At 33.4% G+C, this 18,490-nt stretch overlaps 2 protein-coding genes across 2 annotated transcripts in view; one reads left to right on the top strand and one right to left on the bottom strand.

Annotated features, from left to right (window-relative positions):
• Positions 1 to 2,014: 2,014 nt before the first annotated feature.
• Positions 2,015 to 5,252, top strand: LOC148276604 (uncharacterized). Its single transcript, XM_088234035.1, has 2 exons — positions 2,015 to 4,980; positions 5,066 to 5,252. The coding sequence occupies exons 1-2, from the start codon at positions 2,126 to 2,128 to the stop codon at positions 5,118 to 5,120; spliced, it is 2,910 nt and encodes a 969-aa protein (XP_088090161.1). The 5' UTR covers positions 2,015 to 2,125; the 3' UTR covers positions 5,121 to 5,252.
• Positions 5,253 to 8,966: 3,714 nt separating this feature from the next.
• The window catches only part of LOC148276602 (centrosomal protein of 162 kDa), a 60,816-nt gene continuing 51,292 nt past the window's right edge, over positions 8,967 to 18,490 (bottom strand). The window contains exons 4-6 of the mRNA XM_088234039.1: positions 18,063 to 18,292; positions 17,489 to 17,779; positions 8,967 to 15,480 (exon numbers count right to left, since the gene is read on the bottom strand). Of these exons, the coding sequence (XP_088090165.1) occupies positions 15,322 to 15,480; positions 17,489 to 17,779; positions 18,063 to 18,292 (680 nt within the window). The 3' untranslated portion in view covers positions 8,967 to 15,321. The remainder of the gene's footprint in view (positions 15,481 to 17,488; positions 17,780 to 18,062; positions 18,293 to 18,490) is intronic.

Here is an 18,490-nt window from a genome sequence, read left to right as displayed (position 1 = left end):
TCATCGTGGTTTCGGATGTGACAGGGTTTAAAGAACACCCTGCATATCACTAGCTCAAAGCAACAGTGAGATAAACCCGAAATTTCTGATTTTGAGATATACACGCAGGTATGGTACTAAAATAAATTAAACACAAACAACAAACAAAAAAAAAACATTACGCCGTTTCCCCCTAGGGGTAGGCAGAGAGGATAGAACGCCATATCACTCTATCTTAGCATACACACCTCGATTCCTCTACATTCATACATCTTCTCATGCACGCACGCTGATTATTCCTACTTTTGACATGTCCATCTTCAAGTATTTGATGGACTTGATCGTGCCATGTCTTTCTCGGTCTTTCTCGTTTTCTGCATCCATCAACATTCGCATCGTAGATCCTTCTTTCGCTGTCCATTCGCTCTACATGTCCAAACCAACGCAGCACCTATTTCTTGATTCTGTCGATAATGCATGTCTCACCCTAACACAATAAATAATAAAATATTGAAGTTAGATAGTTAACCTATGTGAAAATATAGTTTTCATAATCTACTGTAAATAATTTAATTCCGTCAGACCCTTCGCACACCTCAAAGTCAGATTATCTGAGAAAAGGTTCTTCAGAAATATCTTACTGTTGCTTTGGGCTAGCGATATTTATATATATATTTATAATTAATTGAAAATACAAGCCAATTTAGATAGCTTGTCGATGGGTTTTGATTAAGCATTTTATAATTTATCGATTTACCATAATTGTTTGAAAAATACGGTCAATATTTTTGACTACGCGTTAGTAAAAATTAGTCCTATATTCCGGTATGTACATGGATTATTTACGTTATTACCTAAATTCCTTTTCTCGTATTTCGCAGGTAATTAGTGTTAAAATGAACAACATCTGCGGTTTAAGACGAAGGTAATATAGAGGGTCCTCCCAGGTATTCGGTGAAGGGTGGTTACTGAGGATAATGCGTCCCCTCCGCCTCCTGCCCCCTGCCCCCGGACCCCTAACCCTACGATCCATTACGTCCCCTGTTGAATGGATTGACGTCACGGAGCCACCGGGGTGGCAGAATTGCCAACTGAGACTTAACCGAATTTATCAGCTAACAACAGCCTTCCAATTGCGATATTGCTCTTGAAGTCCTCACAAGGGATGCTCGCGATATTTCGTAAATTTGATTAATTAATGATGAGGTGTTTTAAAACAAATTAGTTTTATTTTCATACGATGTATACAGGGAAAAGCAATAAGAACTGCTGTTTGCGAATACAAGGTATGACTTAATTGCATGCGCCAACCTTTTCACTAATCAGTCGGGAGTCGAAATGTGACTTCACACATCCTGGGGTGCTATTTTGAACCGCTCTTGCGGCACGAGAAAACAGTTTTTCTCGTATATTTTGTATATAAATACAAGAGATAATACGGCCGCGAGAGCGTTTGGAATACCACCCCTGGTGTTTTAAAATATAAAGCTCATTTATGATAATAAACATTATTTTTTGGGGCAATCCATCCTGTGAAGGACGATGTATGTCCTAAACCTTACTCAACAAGCAATAAATCCCACGAGCTCGGACAAAAATAAGTTTTTTTTCAATACATTTTATATTTTTATTAATATGGTATACGGAAACCAAACCATACTATTTTGATCAACCCTGTAACCACCGCCAAACCAATTTACTGTCAACAAATTGCATTGACACAAATTTAGATTACCGTACGCTCCAAACGCCTGTGAACAATAAATTCAATAACGGTGAGAACAAGTTCGAAAAGAATCTCATTTTATTCGCTCAGCTTAGCACCCGCCGGGGCTCGAACCGGATGAATGATGAGTAACTGCGCAGTAGCAAGTAACAACGTGGTGAATGGGAACCCCCCGCGTGTGGAGGGACAGATAATGGACATTAGAGGGTACGTGGGCGCTGCAAATTGTCAATACCAGCCAACGGGAGTGTGAAATTACTAAGAAGCTAACAGTATAAAAGGCCATGAAAATGGCCCGATTGTCACAGTTCTTCAGTTGCTCTCTCGAGAGGGTGAACTCGAGTTTCTAAAGCTTTTCAACTCTCGGAAGCATTGAAGAAAATACGTATTACAATTGCAGTATTTCGGTGACATTCCATAATGTTATATAGAGATACTCTGCTGGTGGTAGGAGCGCTCTTCCTACTGGTGGTCCATCCTTCTCAAAGTTTTATCGAGAGCGTGTGTGATGGAATCAAAGTGAACGACCAGGTCTGCGAGAGGAACGAGAAAGGAAATAAAGGAAATGACATTCTCATAAAGGCGAAGGAAGACGCTGTTAAGAATAACATCGGTTTGACAGAAACTCGAGTCGTCCTGTCCAGATACCATCTCGGTACTGAGAACAGCAGAATATATAGGGAAAGAAGTTCCGAAGATTCTTCTGCGGCTCGGGATTCTAACAGACGACAACGGCTATCCACTGTGTCTTCCAGGTTTAACGACCGCATGACTAGGTTCGAACAAGCACGTCGAGAATTGACACCGACAAGGCAACAAAACAGCCGAGATAGACAAGACTCATCGACAGAAGCGCGAACACGATCCAATCGCATTGGAGGAAATGCTGAAAATACATTTACTGGGCGCATTGTTACTCGAAGTCGAAACGAAAGACGTGATTCAGAATCACAGTTACGAGAAAATCAACGGAGGAATACGAACTATCTAATTTCCCGTCAGACTACCGATTCTGATTATCGCAATTCCGAAAGACAGGCGAAAAGCCGGTTTGCTATTCTTCGTGATGTCAGAAAGGAAATTCGAAACGAAGACCGCCGTGAAGACCGACACAATTCTGAAAACCGAGCATCTGTATTGACCAATCGCAGATTCTATGAAGGTAATTTCCAAGTAGATCGTTCAACTAATCGCCGAGAAACACGAGAAATTTCACAAAAAAACCGGCGGAACGTGTCACCTTCTAACGAGCGCAATAATATCGACAAAAATGATAATGAACTCCGCATCAATCTTTCGGTGCGTAATAATGAAATGAAAGAAAGGCGCATATCTATCGATGATAGACTAACTGAACGCCGATTATCGAGGAGAGGAGAATTCGGAATAAGAGGAACTGGAAACATAGAGTTGGTGCGAACTAAGCGAGAAGCTTCTCGCGATCGTTCAACGGTGAATCGTATTGCGGAAAGGAGAGTTGCAGGGGAAACTGAAGCGAGGATATCCATCGAACGTCGAGAAAGATTTTCGAACGAACGAATAGACAGGCGCTTGTCAATTGATCGAGCTGGTTCTCGAAATAATAGGGAATCTCGAATAATAATTTCCGGGGTGACGAGAAATATTCCCAATATGCTGGAAACTCGTGAGCGCCGATTGGATATTTCTCGATTAACAAATGATCGCATAATTCGAAATAATGATATGCGAGATCGACGAACCGATAGAATCACAAATGATCGCCGCGAGAATGTAGATTATGAACGTAATAACCTTTTTGGACGTTTCTCTGTGCGTATTTCAAGAAACAGATTAGTGAGAGAAACTCAAGATATGAAACCAATTTATAACGTAGAACGCAACACACGACGTGAAGACCGACAAATTCGAAACCACCAATATCAACGAGAAGCCTCCTTAGCACGCCGAGAACGTACAAATGAAAGATTATCCGATACTGATACTAATCGACGTGTTTCTAATGAGCGAAACAACGAAGAAACTCAAAACATTGTTCCTCAAAGGCAAGCGAACAGGGTAGAACGATTCTCGATCGATCATCGTGCAACTCGTGACTCTAATATAAATCTTCGTTCTAGATCAGTGGGAGAATCTCGAGTGGATCAGTTAGAGCGTCGAAGCACTTTAGAGAGGAGTATTTCACTGAACCGCCAAAGGACTCACCGAAACCAAAGATCGTCTATCACATCTCGCATGGAACGGAATGGCGAACATTCGCGAAGCGTTGAACGAGTTGTGCGCGCTGGCCTGACAACTGAACGACAAAATAAAGATAATCGTATTGAAGAAAACTCAAGGCAATCAGCAAGAATTACGCGGCTGTCTAGAGACCGGCGCATTTCCAACATGATAGTTCCATTCCAGAATGCAGGGCGAGATTCTAGGTTTGATTTGTCAAATGAAGAAATGCGTATTTCTGGAATTCGAATCAAAAGCTCCACAAGACAGCCAATCAACGATCAACGTCGCACAATTATATCTCGTAGAGATAACAGGAATATTCGCTCTCAATCTGTAGAACGTGCATCTAGATTGGATTTATCAAATGAAAGGCAAATCGATGATCGTCGTATTTCACAAAAACAAGTTAAAGATAATACACGAAGGCAATCAAATGTGATCGAAACGTTCAAAGAACGCAGCTTGTCTCGTAGCGACAATAGGAACTTGCTTGCACGGTCAGCCGAATCTAGATTGGACCTATCAAACGAAAGACGTATTGGAAGTCGAATTGATAGGAATACAAGGAGACAATCAAATAGGATCGAAAGAACCGATACACGTCGCACATCTCGCATCGATAACAGGAACATTCGTTCGTATTCAATTGAACGCGTTTCTAGGGTAGATCTATCAGGCGAACGAAGAAATGATGAGAGGCGCGTTTCAGCTAACCGTGTAGAAGATTCTAGAAGGCAACTAAGCAGGTTCTCTAACGATCGCCGCACTGAAGATTCAAGAGCCGTCAGGTTCAACGGTCGGAGAATGAGTGCTGGTCGCCAAGCAGATCCCCAGACAGATATTATCCGTGAAATATCAGAGCGAAGGATGGAGACTCTTTCCAATATTCGTTCCCAACGATTGATGATATCCCCAGAGCAATATGAAAAATCTATATTTAAGTTAAATACATTGGATGATATAACCAAACCAGTGCTGGCTGAATTGGGAATTCAACTCTTGAAGGCACTTTGCATCTGCACCATATTTCTTCAAATTGGAAGCACATACAAGGATTCCAAGATTAAATCTGGGTAAGTTAAATTTTTGATATTATAAAAACAAAACCAGTCACAAACCTACACAAGACTAAATAATTCTAACTAACGATTTTTACAGGTTCTTCGGGACTCTCCAAAACTGGGGACAGATGCTAAAAATCAAGGTGGATTAATTGATAAATCATCCAAACGGCGAAAAACTCTACAATGCAGATATAATGGCTTCGACAAAGTTTACGAGTGATATTTTAGATAAGGCATAAAGTATTTAATATTTAAAATAGATGTAGGTACCTGAAAAAAAATTGTATATTTTAAACTATTATAGTAAAATGTTATGAACATGTTATAAGTTAACATTCCTAAAAACCGCTAATATAAAATTTATATTATTAATATTGAAATTTTATGTCATATTTGCCTTATTATTTTTTTCGTAAAAGTGTATCATACAGTAAAAATAATAAATCGATAAATACCTATTAGATGGAACATAGTTAGAATCAATAATATGATAAGTGAAGCTTTATGATAAACTCTCTCCACATTTCGGAACATCTTTATCGAACAAATAAATTAATATTTAAAAAGTTGTTTCGATCTTTTATTGTTTTTGTAATAGGCTCTAATATTATATGAGTAATATTATTAAATGTATTTAGGATTTTTATGGAATATAAATACCACTGTTAAATATTTTAAAGGTAGAAAATATAATGTATTATTATTGTAATAAAATATGTTACAATGCTTCGAAATTAAATGAAGTTCAGCATAATATACCTGTTTTTATTTACATATTATATTTTTATTTAATCTTTTACCCCTGTAATACTTGAATTAATTCCTGTGGATATGGAAATTATTTTTTACTATTTGTGGATTTTTTTTTGAAAATTTTATGTATTTTTATTTATTTATTTAACTTTTTGTACATAATGTTATTTGTACATTGGCGGGCTTATTGCCAAATGGCAATTTCTTCCAACCAACCAATAAATTTTCATTTTTCATATTTTCAATGTTTTTTTAAATCTTTTATACTTCAGAAATTATTTTCTTTTATACTAATTAAATTTTTAGAAACTATGGGTCTCAGAGTGATAATCAACTGACAAAATGAATTTAAAATGTGATATTAATTCACAATGTATGTTGATTCAGTCAAATTAATTTAATTTTAGTAAAATATATTTAAAACTTGCCTTACATATAAAAACTGGACGGAAGAAACGTGCTTAGTCAATAATAGATTCTATTTTTCTTTTTTTCACTTTACTTATTGACAAATCATGTTTCTTCCGCCTGATCCAACACTTTTTGACCACTTTGTCGATGACTGATAATATTTATTAAGTGTTTTGGATGACATAACAGTACGTACAGTTAAAACTTACAAATTGGCATATTTAACTCAAATGAATAAATAAACTGACTAAGCATGTTTCCCCCCTCCAGTCTCCATATAATTTTAAAGGACGACGGAATTTGCTTTAAAACAAACCAGCCAGAAGCCGTCAAAGTTAAAAATGAACTTTTCTGGGTAATGCTAATTTCCGATGTATATAAAAAAAAGACATGCCTAAGCATGTAACAAAAATAATTAAAAATTTAACTCCCCGCTTCTGAATTTCTGTAGGTGCAAGAGTTAAAAAATCTTAAAATTTATGTAAATTTAAATGAATACCCGGGCTGAAAATGTTAATGAAAAATATTTGGTACACTTTTACCTGCTTACTTGTCCAACTAGTTCTTTCACTTTTTTGAAAGGCTTTCTTCAGTATAAAATAAATGTAGCAACAACTTGATTTCAAAATTTCCCTTCATTTTGGGCCTGTATAACAATGTGAAGTAAACATTTATCTTCAATTTTACCTACGAAGTAAAATTAAGTTTTCTGTGTGAAAAATAGAATATGAATAGATTTTTTTTTGTAAATATTTTCAATTACAGGTTACCAACGAAGAAACTTAAAATTTTCATAGAAATATACACATTTTCGTTCATAAATATCGATTTTGCTTTATACCTTTTTGATATGTACCGATTAAGATATCGTTTGAAATCGGGACCCTAAAATAAAAATTTAAAATAACAGAACAAGGTAAAAAAAGTTAATATTTTATTAACAGACTGACGATTATTATTGATGAGTTTTTATTTGAAAAAAATACTCAGAAACACAATAGCTGTACTCAAATGTAAAAGTTATAAGAGATTTTATATAATTTATTGTGTATATTATCAAAAGACAACTGACTTCAAAAATATCAATACCCTTAAAACTCTCTTCTGTTCCCTAGTTTGCCCGCACCTAGAGTATTCCTATTTTATCTGGTCTACATATTATGATGTTCACATCAAAAATATTAAATCAGTTCAACATCGATTTTTAAGAAAGATAGGCTGGAGGTTGGGCATATCCAGAGACCAATATAAGTATAATGAATTAGAAACTAGCTTAAATATATCTTCTCTTCAAGACCGTCGAAATAAATCCGACCTTCTAGTTCTATTTAAAATTCTCAACTCACTCGTTGATGCGCCTGAACTACGGAGCTCAATAAAATTCAATATCCCAACTGAAACCTCAGACAAAGCTTACTCTTTCATTCCGATAACCTTAGAACTAACTATGGTTTTCATTCCCCTATGCCCAGAATTCTTAGGTCTGTTAACAAACATACCAGTCTTGATTTCTTTGATAACAAGTTGTCTTCTTTCAAACAATCACTGAATCAATTATAAACACCTCTCTCCCGCTTCCACTCCCACCAAGTCTACTTTATACCATTGTGTCTTTTTACTAACCTTTATAACCATTTTCTATGTATAAATATGTCCTTAAAAATGCCCATTCGGCGTATATATAAATAAATGAATAAAAGCATTTATGAAAAGCACATTTTTTTGTAAAAGAACTAGTAGCCTTTTTTTCATCTCTGCCTACCTCTTCAAGAAAACGTGTTTTTAGTTAAAATAACATTGCATGAAAAAAATTATAACATTATGCGACAACCGCCTTCGGTAAAAGCAATAAATTAAGATCTTAAATTAGATGTAAAGAAAATAAAATGCAAAACAATTTATTTTTTTAATTAATCGGGTACACAAAAATAGAGTAGCGAGAGACTTTATCTAAAAAATTAATACAATATTTACTGATAAGTGCGGGACTATCCGCGAAATAAAATGTTGAAGTTAAATTGTGTGTGCCTTATGATACAATTATGAATATATTCTGTATTTCTCTAAAAATAGTTATTATTATGCTATTCTTATATTTATTTAGTAAGTAGATTTTTACACTAAGAAGTTTTTTTTGTTTTTATAACTGTCTTTCCATACCCATTTAAAAACTAACAATTGAATGTAGTTATGCAGAAAGCAACCAGCCATAGAGAAGTGAAACTTAGATCATAGCACTTTTGTGAAAAGACTGAGTAATCAAATCTACTCAACAGTTGGAATGTTTTTTACTTTGGCAAATGATAAATAATGCATGCTTTCGTTTTTTTATAATACAAAAAAGAATTTAATTATGTATTTACCAGATTTAATGATTTTAATGAGAGCCAGATCTAATATTAAATAAAACCTCACACAAACTCTGAATGTATGAGGTGACATTCATGTTCATGACATTTTGATATCATGAAATTTTCAGAAGGTGATTATTACAGTTTTTTGTATAAAAGCGCCCTGGCTGTTTTAAACAGAACATAAAATCGACCTTCCTGAATTCGATAACACCAATATCTCTTCTTATTTTTTCAAATTGCGGACTGGCTGCTTTTTGCATAACTACGTTATATTATTTATTTATAAAAATACATCGGTCTTAAATGAGCTGAGCAATGTTGGATGAAAAGTGACCTAACCAGAAGACACTACACATTTTAAAATGCTCTTGTTATATATAGATTCCCTGGAAATAAATATATGTACATAAAAGTAATGAGTAAATTAAATTGCATAAGCCGATAAAACAAATTATAGTGAGAATGAAACCAATCAAGGAATTTCAATGCATTTATTGCACTTAATAAAGTACAAAAACATAAATTACAAGTTAAATTAAAAGTTTCACAAATATGCTTTATTTTCGTAATTATTATCTAATAGGCAGATTTTAGATAGGGTCAGGTGGGCAACAGTGTAACACGGGGTACACTGTAACAGTAATAATATTTTCCTTATTTTTCTTGATTGCAAAACACTGTTTTTTCTACAACCGATCAAAACTTAATATTTGCCATTATAATACGGAGTAATTTGATAAACAGTACACATGATTTTGGTAACAATAGTTAAAAAAATTGTTGGCGTTCATGGATTTAAAAAAAAGCTGTTTCGTTGCTATTCTGAAAAATTTAAGCATAGATGAGTAAACATATTTCCTATTTGATATATTGTGTGTCAGCTGTTTAATAAATCAAACAAGCTTGCCGGTTATTCTAATCAAGCTTTTTAAAATTGATAGCAATTAATTTTAATACATCCTGGGCCCCCCAGATCTAGGATACAATGTAACAAGTAAGTGACTCCAGAAAATAAATTATGTATATTATAATTCTCAAGTGTGTTTTCTATTGTTTCTTTTAAGTAAAGTCAAGCTAAAGGATTTGATTGATTTACTGATAGAAAAGTGTTCATTAAATAAATACAGACAGCACAGCATGTGTTAGGGTAAACGGATCATACACATCGTAGTTTGACATTCATAAAGGAGTGAAGCAGGGATGTGTTATGTCACCATGGCTGTTCAACGTGTATATCGATAACTGCATGAAAGAACTGAAAGACTTAAGAATGGGAGCAAAAATGGGTGATTTAAATGTCAATTGTCTTTTGTATGCTGACAATGCTGTACTCTTTACTAACAACAAAGAGGAACTGCAATTCTTGGTAACAAAGGTCTACGATGTATGCAAGAGAAGCGATTTGCTGATGAATGTCGATAAATCGAATGTGATGGTTTTTGAAAGAAATGAAAGTATGACTAAATGTGAAATCACTGTGAATGGAGTTATACTAAAACAAGTAGAGGAATTTGTGTATCTGGGAAGTATGTTCACTAGGGATAGAATGACTGAGAAAGATATTGAAAGGAGGGTGAGTGCCGGGAACAGAGTGAACGAAGCACTTAAATCAAAGGAGCTCTACGCTGGTTTGGACATGTAGAACGAATGGACAGCGAGAGAACGACTAAGAATATTTACAATGCGAATGTTGATGGATGCAGAAATAGAGGAAGATTGAGAAAGACATGGCATGACCAAATCCAACAAATACTTAAAGATGGACATGTCTAAAGTCGGAATAATCGGCGCGCGTGCATGAGAAGATGTATGAATGTAGAGGAAGCGAGATCTGTATGCAAAGATAGAGTGCTGTGGCGTTCTATCCTCTCTGCCTACCCTTACGGGGAAATGGCGTGATGGTTTGTTTGTTTGTTTGAAATTATAAAAAATTGTTACACTGTTCCCCATCTGACCCCACTAATTTATACTAGATTTTATTTCATAATTCAGCCTTATAAGTAACTACAAATATATGTTTTAATGATACCACATGGACAGAATAAACAAGCACCACTTTATGAAGTATACATAAAACTACGTATTTATTAATTAGATTTAAAAGATTGCAGAAAAAATATATGTGGATCGTTTTCTTAATCTTATTATTTGACATTATCAATGTCCATCTCCATGGTCCAGTGTTAGCAAGCATATTACACAACCATGCAAAGGGTTCCAAAGTAGATCGCCAACTTGGTCAAAACACGAAACATTTAAAGCCTATTATGAAGAATTAAGAATTTTGGATTAATTAAAAAAAAAACAATTAAGAATTAACTGGGGTTAAATTTCTTACATTTTTACAATCGTTCAGAAGCACATTTGAGTTTTTATGGGTTATATAAAACCATGTGTCATTCACACTCTTTTCTGACATTTTGGATCGCATCGCAGTGTTTACCTTCGGAGTTGATGACATCAAAGGGCGTGGACAACACACAGCACAATAAAAAAATCTAATGTGCAAGAATTGACTGTGTTGAATGGCTACCTGAAAATTTGGAAGAGAACTGCTGTAATATATTATAGCACAATTTTCTTCATAATTTTAAGCAGACACCACAGTGAATATTTTATTTGTTTTTTATCCAAAAATTTCAAGATACAGTTTTATTGGTTTTTAAATATAAATGTGCCTCATTCCTTGAATGTTCATTGATACTATATGTACAGTGGTGTATTACAGCATAGAACACTTCAGACTTGAGGAAATCACATTGAATTACATATCTTAATTTAATTGGGCATGTGTGGAATAAAAGCTGTGGTGGGTCTGACATGCAGAAAGAATGCCTGACAATAGGTTCGATTCACATTTTAAAAAAAATATTATTTTCAATAAGCGAAAAATAATGATGGTATGGGTATAATATTTTTTTCCGTGTGATGCCTGATTAACTTTCCACTTTCCACAAAGGTTTAAAATACGCAAATTTTGAATTATGTAAAATGAGATGTTTCACGCTCTATGGGACAAATGATACGAATTATGTTACTGCGCTATACTTGTACGCAATGTTTCTTAAAAGCCCACTCAGCGGACATAACGAAAGAGTGACGTCAAAATGATTTCTGAACCCAAAAATTATGAATGAAAACTAGTTTTTTACACATTAATAGTTAAATCATTAGAATTGAAAAAATCCACAGTAAATAATTATTGTATTTTCAACGTTCTTCCCGGTTTGTGAAAATACCCTATTGAGGCAGAACAAGGAAGAGGCGGGACCCAACTCCAGAACTCCAAACACAATGGCATTACCTACACCACGGAGGCCGCCACAAATTGTATATGATTATTGAATACACTAAACCTAAACAGACACCAACCGACAAATTCTGTCCTATAATTTAGAATCAGGAACACCCCAGTGGTGTATCATAGCAGTTCTTTAAATACCATCAAGATAATAATTAATTGGTCCATTACTGAAATGGACCAATGAGGAAGTCCAGTGTTTTTTTTTATATTTGTAGACTATTAAACTAAGCCAAAAAAAATATAATATTTTTATATATCGTATTATCAGCGCTACGATTTTGTGAAGTTTTGTATTTCTAAAATAACTCTGCATGCGACATCAGAGGTTCCATAGCTCCCATATCATTGGTTGGTTCATATGAACCAGTGATGTCGTTCAAAGTAGTGCGTTTTTATGATTTTTTTCGTACACTTTCAAGAAATTTTGCTTTACAATTTAATGCTCTAATTTTTACCGCACATTAATAAAATCATACAATACATATTTTTACAACATAATTATAATAAGTTGACCACTCTCAATTTGCCCACCGTGCTAGTATAGAAAATGTTCACAGATTCAGAGTGGTCAAGCTCTAAGTTAAGTTGTGTTTTTTTTAACTAGCTTTTACATATTCTTATAAAGATCTAAAAAATATTTAATTTACTCTAGAAAGTTTTATGGAAGGTACATGTGTATACTGCATTATTAAATTTATAAATGTGGAAAACAAATCACACAAGTTGAGTATAAATGGACTAGTATTAGAGAAATTTCCAGCAGTGGCCACTGAATTTATTCACAATAAAGAAAAACATTTTTCCTAAGAATAACTAAAAATATTTTTAATAAAACGCGGGATTCTAAAACATACTTTTATTCTAATCCAACGTTGAAAAGAATTTCAAATTCTTCAAGTTAACAACAAATTTCGATAAAAATAGAAAACTGTTAACATATATAATATTAACATATTACAACAGAGATGAAGAACATTTAAGAGAAGGTAATATAGAAGTCTAGGCATCTACAGGGCTTATGACCTGTCAATGGCTATATATAATATTGTCGGGTTTCAGGAACAAAAAGGTACAACAAATTTTCAAAAAATGAAATGTCTTTATAGCTGGCATCAGATAATCTTTGTTTAAAAACAAAATAATAACATTTCATATTTATAAATACAAAAAATTATATTTCCAACAGGCTGTTTAATTGTTGATTTAGGATGAGCTTTTAACGTCAAAAGTGCAATATCTCACAACTAGTAAAATGCCAATTACCAAATTGTTCCAGCAACCTGATGATGTTATCTGTACCTCAGAGGCAGACGGATGCAAATCCAAACGTCAAATGTTTAACACAAGCCTGAAGAATCCACCTTTTCTAAGTGGTTTCTAATAATTTATAACATTAATTTGTATATTCGGTATCTTTATACATTGGTTCATTCATTATAAGACTTACATTTTTTCAACATCAATGAACTTGATCATAAACTGGATACGAAAATCGAAATGTCATTTTATCAAATTCTGGATTTGCATCCGTCTGCCTCTGAGGTACAGTTATATGTATATCAAGAATTTTTTTTTGGTACCTATGGCTAAATCTTTGCAAAATTGAAGAAATATGAATGTTCAAAGATAGGCAGAATGGTAATTGTTACACAGTTTGAAAAGTGACAATTTAAACAAGCCAAAGACAGGTCATAAGCCCTGCAAATGCTGAGACATCCTTGCTCCTTTCTCAAAGAGGTTCTCCATCTCATTTGAAATATTTAACAAATTTCATGTTTTATATTCATTTTGGTCTATTTGATAGTGCTACTACTACTCTGCCCACCAATCACATTTTATTTTGTTACATAGCCATATTTTTTTTCTTATTCTTTATAATTTAATTTGAGATGATTGATTCAAATGAAAATAGTTAGATGCATTTGATTATTAAATTCATTAGAATGAAAGTTCGAATGCAGTTGTGCAGATTCATTCGAATTAATTAGTAATCGAATGCATGATTGAATGAATGAATAATGAATTAATGAATTATTTAATCCATTCAATTACTAATTATTAGATTAGTAAATTCATTCAATTATTTTCATCTCTAGATAATATATAATAATTAATCATTGACTTGATCAAGCTTGCCAGCGATTTTATTGCACAAAATAATTTAAATAGATTATGAACGTATCACAGAAATACAATTTTCAATATGTACATGTTTAAACTAGGGGTGGTAAAAAAAACAGTTATTCTCCCAAAGCAGCCTAAACAGTTTTTAAAAAATTAAACTGTTTCTGTGAACAAAAACTAGTCAGGATATATCTATCGGTAGAATGTTGATATGGCTTTTGGCTGGCTACTCTTAGTAAGGCTTTTTGTGCTCTAAACGACGGTTCTTGGTGAGACATCTAAATAGCCTAATCGTCTAGCGGAAAACATAAGATAGCAGTCGGTAAAATAATAGTTATATTCCAAACTGACTGGATGGCTGACGATTCATCCAGATAAATATTCCCAGAAGAGACCAATATGCAATAAACACAAACCAATCTTAAGTTACAGTGTCTCGTCTCCTGTCGAGATCAGCTTACTATCAACAGGAATGTGGCTCCAGACAGTTGCGTATATTTTAAAGATATAACGAGTTGCGTGCAAGCAAATGTAACAATGTTTGTTATGAAGAGCGATACGATTGCAATAAAGTATTAATTCCATACCTGAGAAGCATAACACAGTAATTCCATTTTTTCGGATATTCAGGTACTTGGTATAGTACTTGATGTCTATTCTTTGGATCCATTAACAGATTACATTTTCTGAAATTGTGTTACACTGTTGGTATGCTATGTACTGGTCATGATGCATTTTACTGTAAGTGAAATACAGTAAAATGCCACCAGACACCAAATATCATTTTATCGTAAATGCGGGGTTACCATATTCTGTCACGTATATCGACACACATTTTACTACGACACACATTTTACTAGTGAAATACAGTAAAATGCCACCAGACACCAAATATCATTTTATCGTAAATGCGGGGTTACCATATTCTGTCACGTATATCGACACACATTTTACTACGTCCGCACGTCCTACGTCCTACGTTGCAGTGTTCTGTCACATAGTCATCTTACACCTGAGGTGGTTGGGGATACGATATTTAAATGCAAGGGAGTTACGCCGGACAGCATTCACAGGACATTGAACAAGACGACTAGAAGAAACTTCACTTTTATTTTTACTTGTGACATCACTCTTACCTCCCAGTTATTTTCTGAAATCTGTGGATTTTTTCAAAGCATTATATATTTATGACTGAGAATGACATAGATAACTGTTTTTGTACATTTAAGAATGTTCCTTCTTTATTAATTTTATGTTTGACCTTAATAAAACAATATATATATATATGTATGTATATCGATCTAATTCATTTCTTAAGCTATCGAGATTTTTCTTCGAGACCTCTCTTGGTGTAGTTTGTTCGAATTATCAATAACCTGGTTGCCTGGGAAATCAGGAGAAAAATTAATAAGGATACTGGCCCGGCAAGTTAAGCCTATCTGTACAGTGTCCTGAGTCCAAACTTGCTGTCTGGAACTGCGAGTCCTTTAGTCTTGCTAAAGAATCAACAAGTGTTTTCAAACGAAGCTCCCTTCCTTCATAGCGTTTTTCCAACTCGGCCACCTAAAAGTTAAAAGGGATATTTTAGCATTATTATCGTTCTCCCGACATTCCCTCATTTCTTACATAATTTAATAATTGTATAACTAACTAAATTAAAAAATAATCAAACAGGGATGTAATTATCAATTCAATATTGTACTCTTGCGTTTCTTATTTTTGGATAGAATTTTGTATTTGTATTTATTTATGGTTTTGTGAAAATCACCTCAACGGCGCTGTATATGATGTAACCAAATAGGTGCTTATAAATAAATATACTATCTAATCTGCTTACTTTTTATGTGGCAGAACTACTTGAGAACAAATTTATTATTGGACTTGTCTCAATTTTATTACCGTTTTAATTGACAAAATCAAAATAAAAAATATCATAAGCAAATAAATGTTTTCTCAAAAAAAATTTTTTAGTAAAATTTACAAGTCAAGAACAAAATTTTATGGCAGTAGTCACGAAAAATATCCTTAACATAAGTTTTCTATGTGCAAAATGAACAAAGTGATTTTTTAACATATAAAATATCTAGAGAGAAGAGGTTTGGAAGAAATAAAGTTGATGATAAAATTAAAAATTAAATTCAAAGTGTTTTTAATTTTTTGTCACATGAGAAAAAAATATTAAATTAATCAGTTCATTCAACAACAAAAAAACATAAGTTTAGTAAATACTTCAATTTGAAATGGAAAAAAAACCAAAATACATATTTTATAATGAAACAACAAAAACATACCATCCTTCAAGCATAAACAGTGGATTCTAGATCCGTCATGACTAAGTAAATATATTGTTTTCTCCATTTCAATATAACAACCTATTTTATGAAACATTGCATGTAAATAACTCTTATTTTTTTCTGTATTTCCCCTGACTCAACAAATACACAGATTCTCAAATAACCAAATGTCTTTTTTATAAGGTGATGATAAGAATAGCTTAGCGTCATTTTGTTATTTCTAGAAGACGTCAAATGATTAGTAAACATGTGGTATTAATAAAATCTCTGTGGTTAAATGTTTTTCCTGAAGCGGTAATGTTTGATAGAAAAACTAACAGAAAATAGCTAACTAAAGCAACACTCCATAAGTGAAATAACGGGTGTTTTTTTTATATATTGTGATACAGCTTAAAATTAAAATAAAAAAAGCAAATATTTCCTGGAAAGAGTTTGTTTTTATTGCTTTCGAAAGAATGAAAATACACACTTATTTATTTAAAACAATATCTAACAAATGTACTCTGCGACTAACAGTTATGTAATACATTCTGTAGGTTTAATTTTGTTCAGCAAATCTGGCATTACTCACAAAATAATGTACATAATACTGGCTTCCAATGCTTGCAAGAGTTATTGGTTTCTTTCCATAGACCATGGACTTAATGTAGCCCTAGAGAAATAATCCAAATGCATCAAATCACAGGATCGTGAAAGCCAATTGACGAACCATTTCTGGAAATAATGTTGTCGCCAAACTTGTCAAGCAGTAAATTCATGGTTTCACGAAAGCCCTGTACATTTGGTGAACTTAAAACTGATTTTGAAAGTAAATTACCACAATTTGCAAGTTCTGTTCGAGTGTAAGAGAGCAAAAATATAAAAAAGTAAAATAAATGATTAAATAATTATTGGATTAAAAAGTTTACAAATCGAAAGTTCTATTATGATAAAAAAAACATCCATTAAAACCAGAACCCTGGATGAGTATTTTCAAAACGATGGCAACTCTTAAAAATCCCAAAAAAGAAAATAGAGTGAAGAATGGTCTGCCTTAAGGTCTAGTGGTTGGCCCATTTTCCCGATATGCCTAGCTATGGTTCATTTTCCGGAAAAGTTGATGTAATTTAATTGCAATTTGGTAAGTGGTTTTTCACTGCAATGTTTTGCAGTCCCTGGACTTGCACCTGAAGCGTAAGATTGAAAATCTAATCTTTATGTATGTTACAAATGATCGTTGATCGCAGGGGTTGGATTGTCGTTCACGATGATAGGAATATGGAATAATTTGAAGTTACCTTAAATTTTAACACACTGTAATCCTTTTCCGATGCTTTGGTGTTGCTTTTCGTGGATCTATCACTCGGGCATTCTAAGGAGAAATTCAATTTAGAGTTCAAAAGTTCAGCTCTGTGTTTGTAGTGGTCTCTTTCCGTGACGATAACAGATAACTGTTCATCCATCAGCTTTATTTGGTTATGCAGTAATTCTACTGTCGTGTTTAAAGTAGAAACGTCATCTTGTAACGGCATTACTTTCACATTCAGATTCGATAGTTCCTTCTCATGAGCTGTTTGTAAAGCAAAAAGCTGGAAATAAGGTGACAAATAAAACATTTGTTAACATAATTTGTTACATACATACTTTATTTTTAAATAAAGTCCAGTTCATTATTGACACTGTGAAGATTACTTTAGTTGCTATACAGCTTATTACAAGAAGTCCATCTCAACTACTTGAAACAGTCCAAATCTGAGACTATTTTTTTTTTACTAGGCAACAATGTTTTTCAAATCAGAAATAACAAAAATGCAAGATGAGATGTTGGCATTTGTTATAAATATAGTGAAATAATTTAGTTTAGGTACTCACATCTTCAATTCTTTTCTTTTTCAATCTTTCATAATCACTTTGTAAATCAGTAAGATCTTTTCTGAGTGAAATGCTGACATCATCCGGTTCTCCTTTCTTAACTTCGTTTTCTTTATTACTTTTTAGCCGAGAATTCAAAGCCTCATTTGAAGATTTCGTGGATCTGGCAGTGGATGCTTTACTAATGTTTTTTTTGCTGATTACTTTTTCTGAACTTCCTTTAAAGTTTGCTGTGAAAAATAAACACAATTGAAATCTCCATTGTTACAACAATTTAGAATATCTTTAGGACCAACATCAGTGGAGAAAAAAATAAATAAGAGGACCTTTTCAATTTTGCAAATTATTCAATTTCATCAAAGATTTACACAAAAAAAAAAAATTCATACTGAAATATCCCATGCGCAAAACGAAAATCTTCCTCCATT

This window comes from Micrasema longulum, unplaced genomic scaffold, assembly GCF_059751315.1.
Source record: "Micrasema longulum isolate JH-2025_06_02 unplaced genomic scaffold, ASM5975131v1 h1tg001182l, whole genome shotgun sequence".
Lineage (NCBI taxonomy): Eukaryota > Metazoa > Arthropoda > Insecta > Trichoptera > Brachycentridae > Micrasema > Micrasema longulum.
The sequence above is the reverse complement of the archived record's forward strand: the minus strand, read 5'-3'. Positions and strand labels throughout refer to the sequence as shown.

What these genes read in the sequence shown, in the direction of transcription:
- LOC148276604 (XM_088234035.1), top strand. Translation starts at nt 2,126, where the DNA reads ATGTTATATAGAGATACTCTGCTGGTGGTAGGAGCGCTCTTCCTACTG. An exon ending in GATTCCAAGATTAAATCTGG is followed by an intron (nt 4,981 to 5,065) that starts GTAAGTTAAATT and finishes CGATTTTTACAG; the next exon opens with GTTCTTCGGGACTCTCCAAA.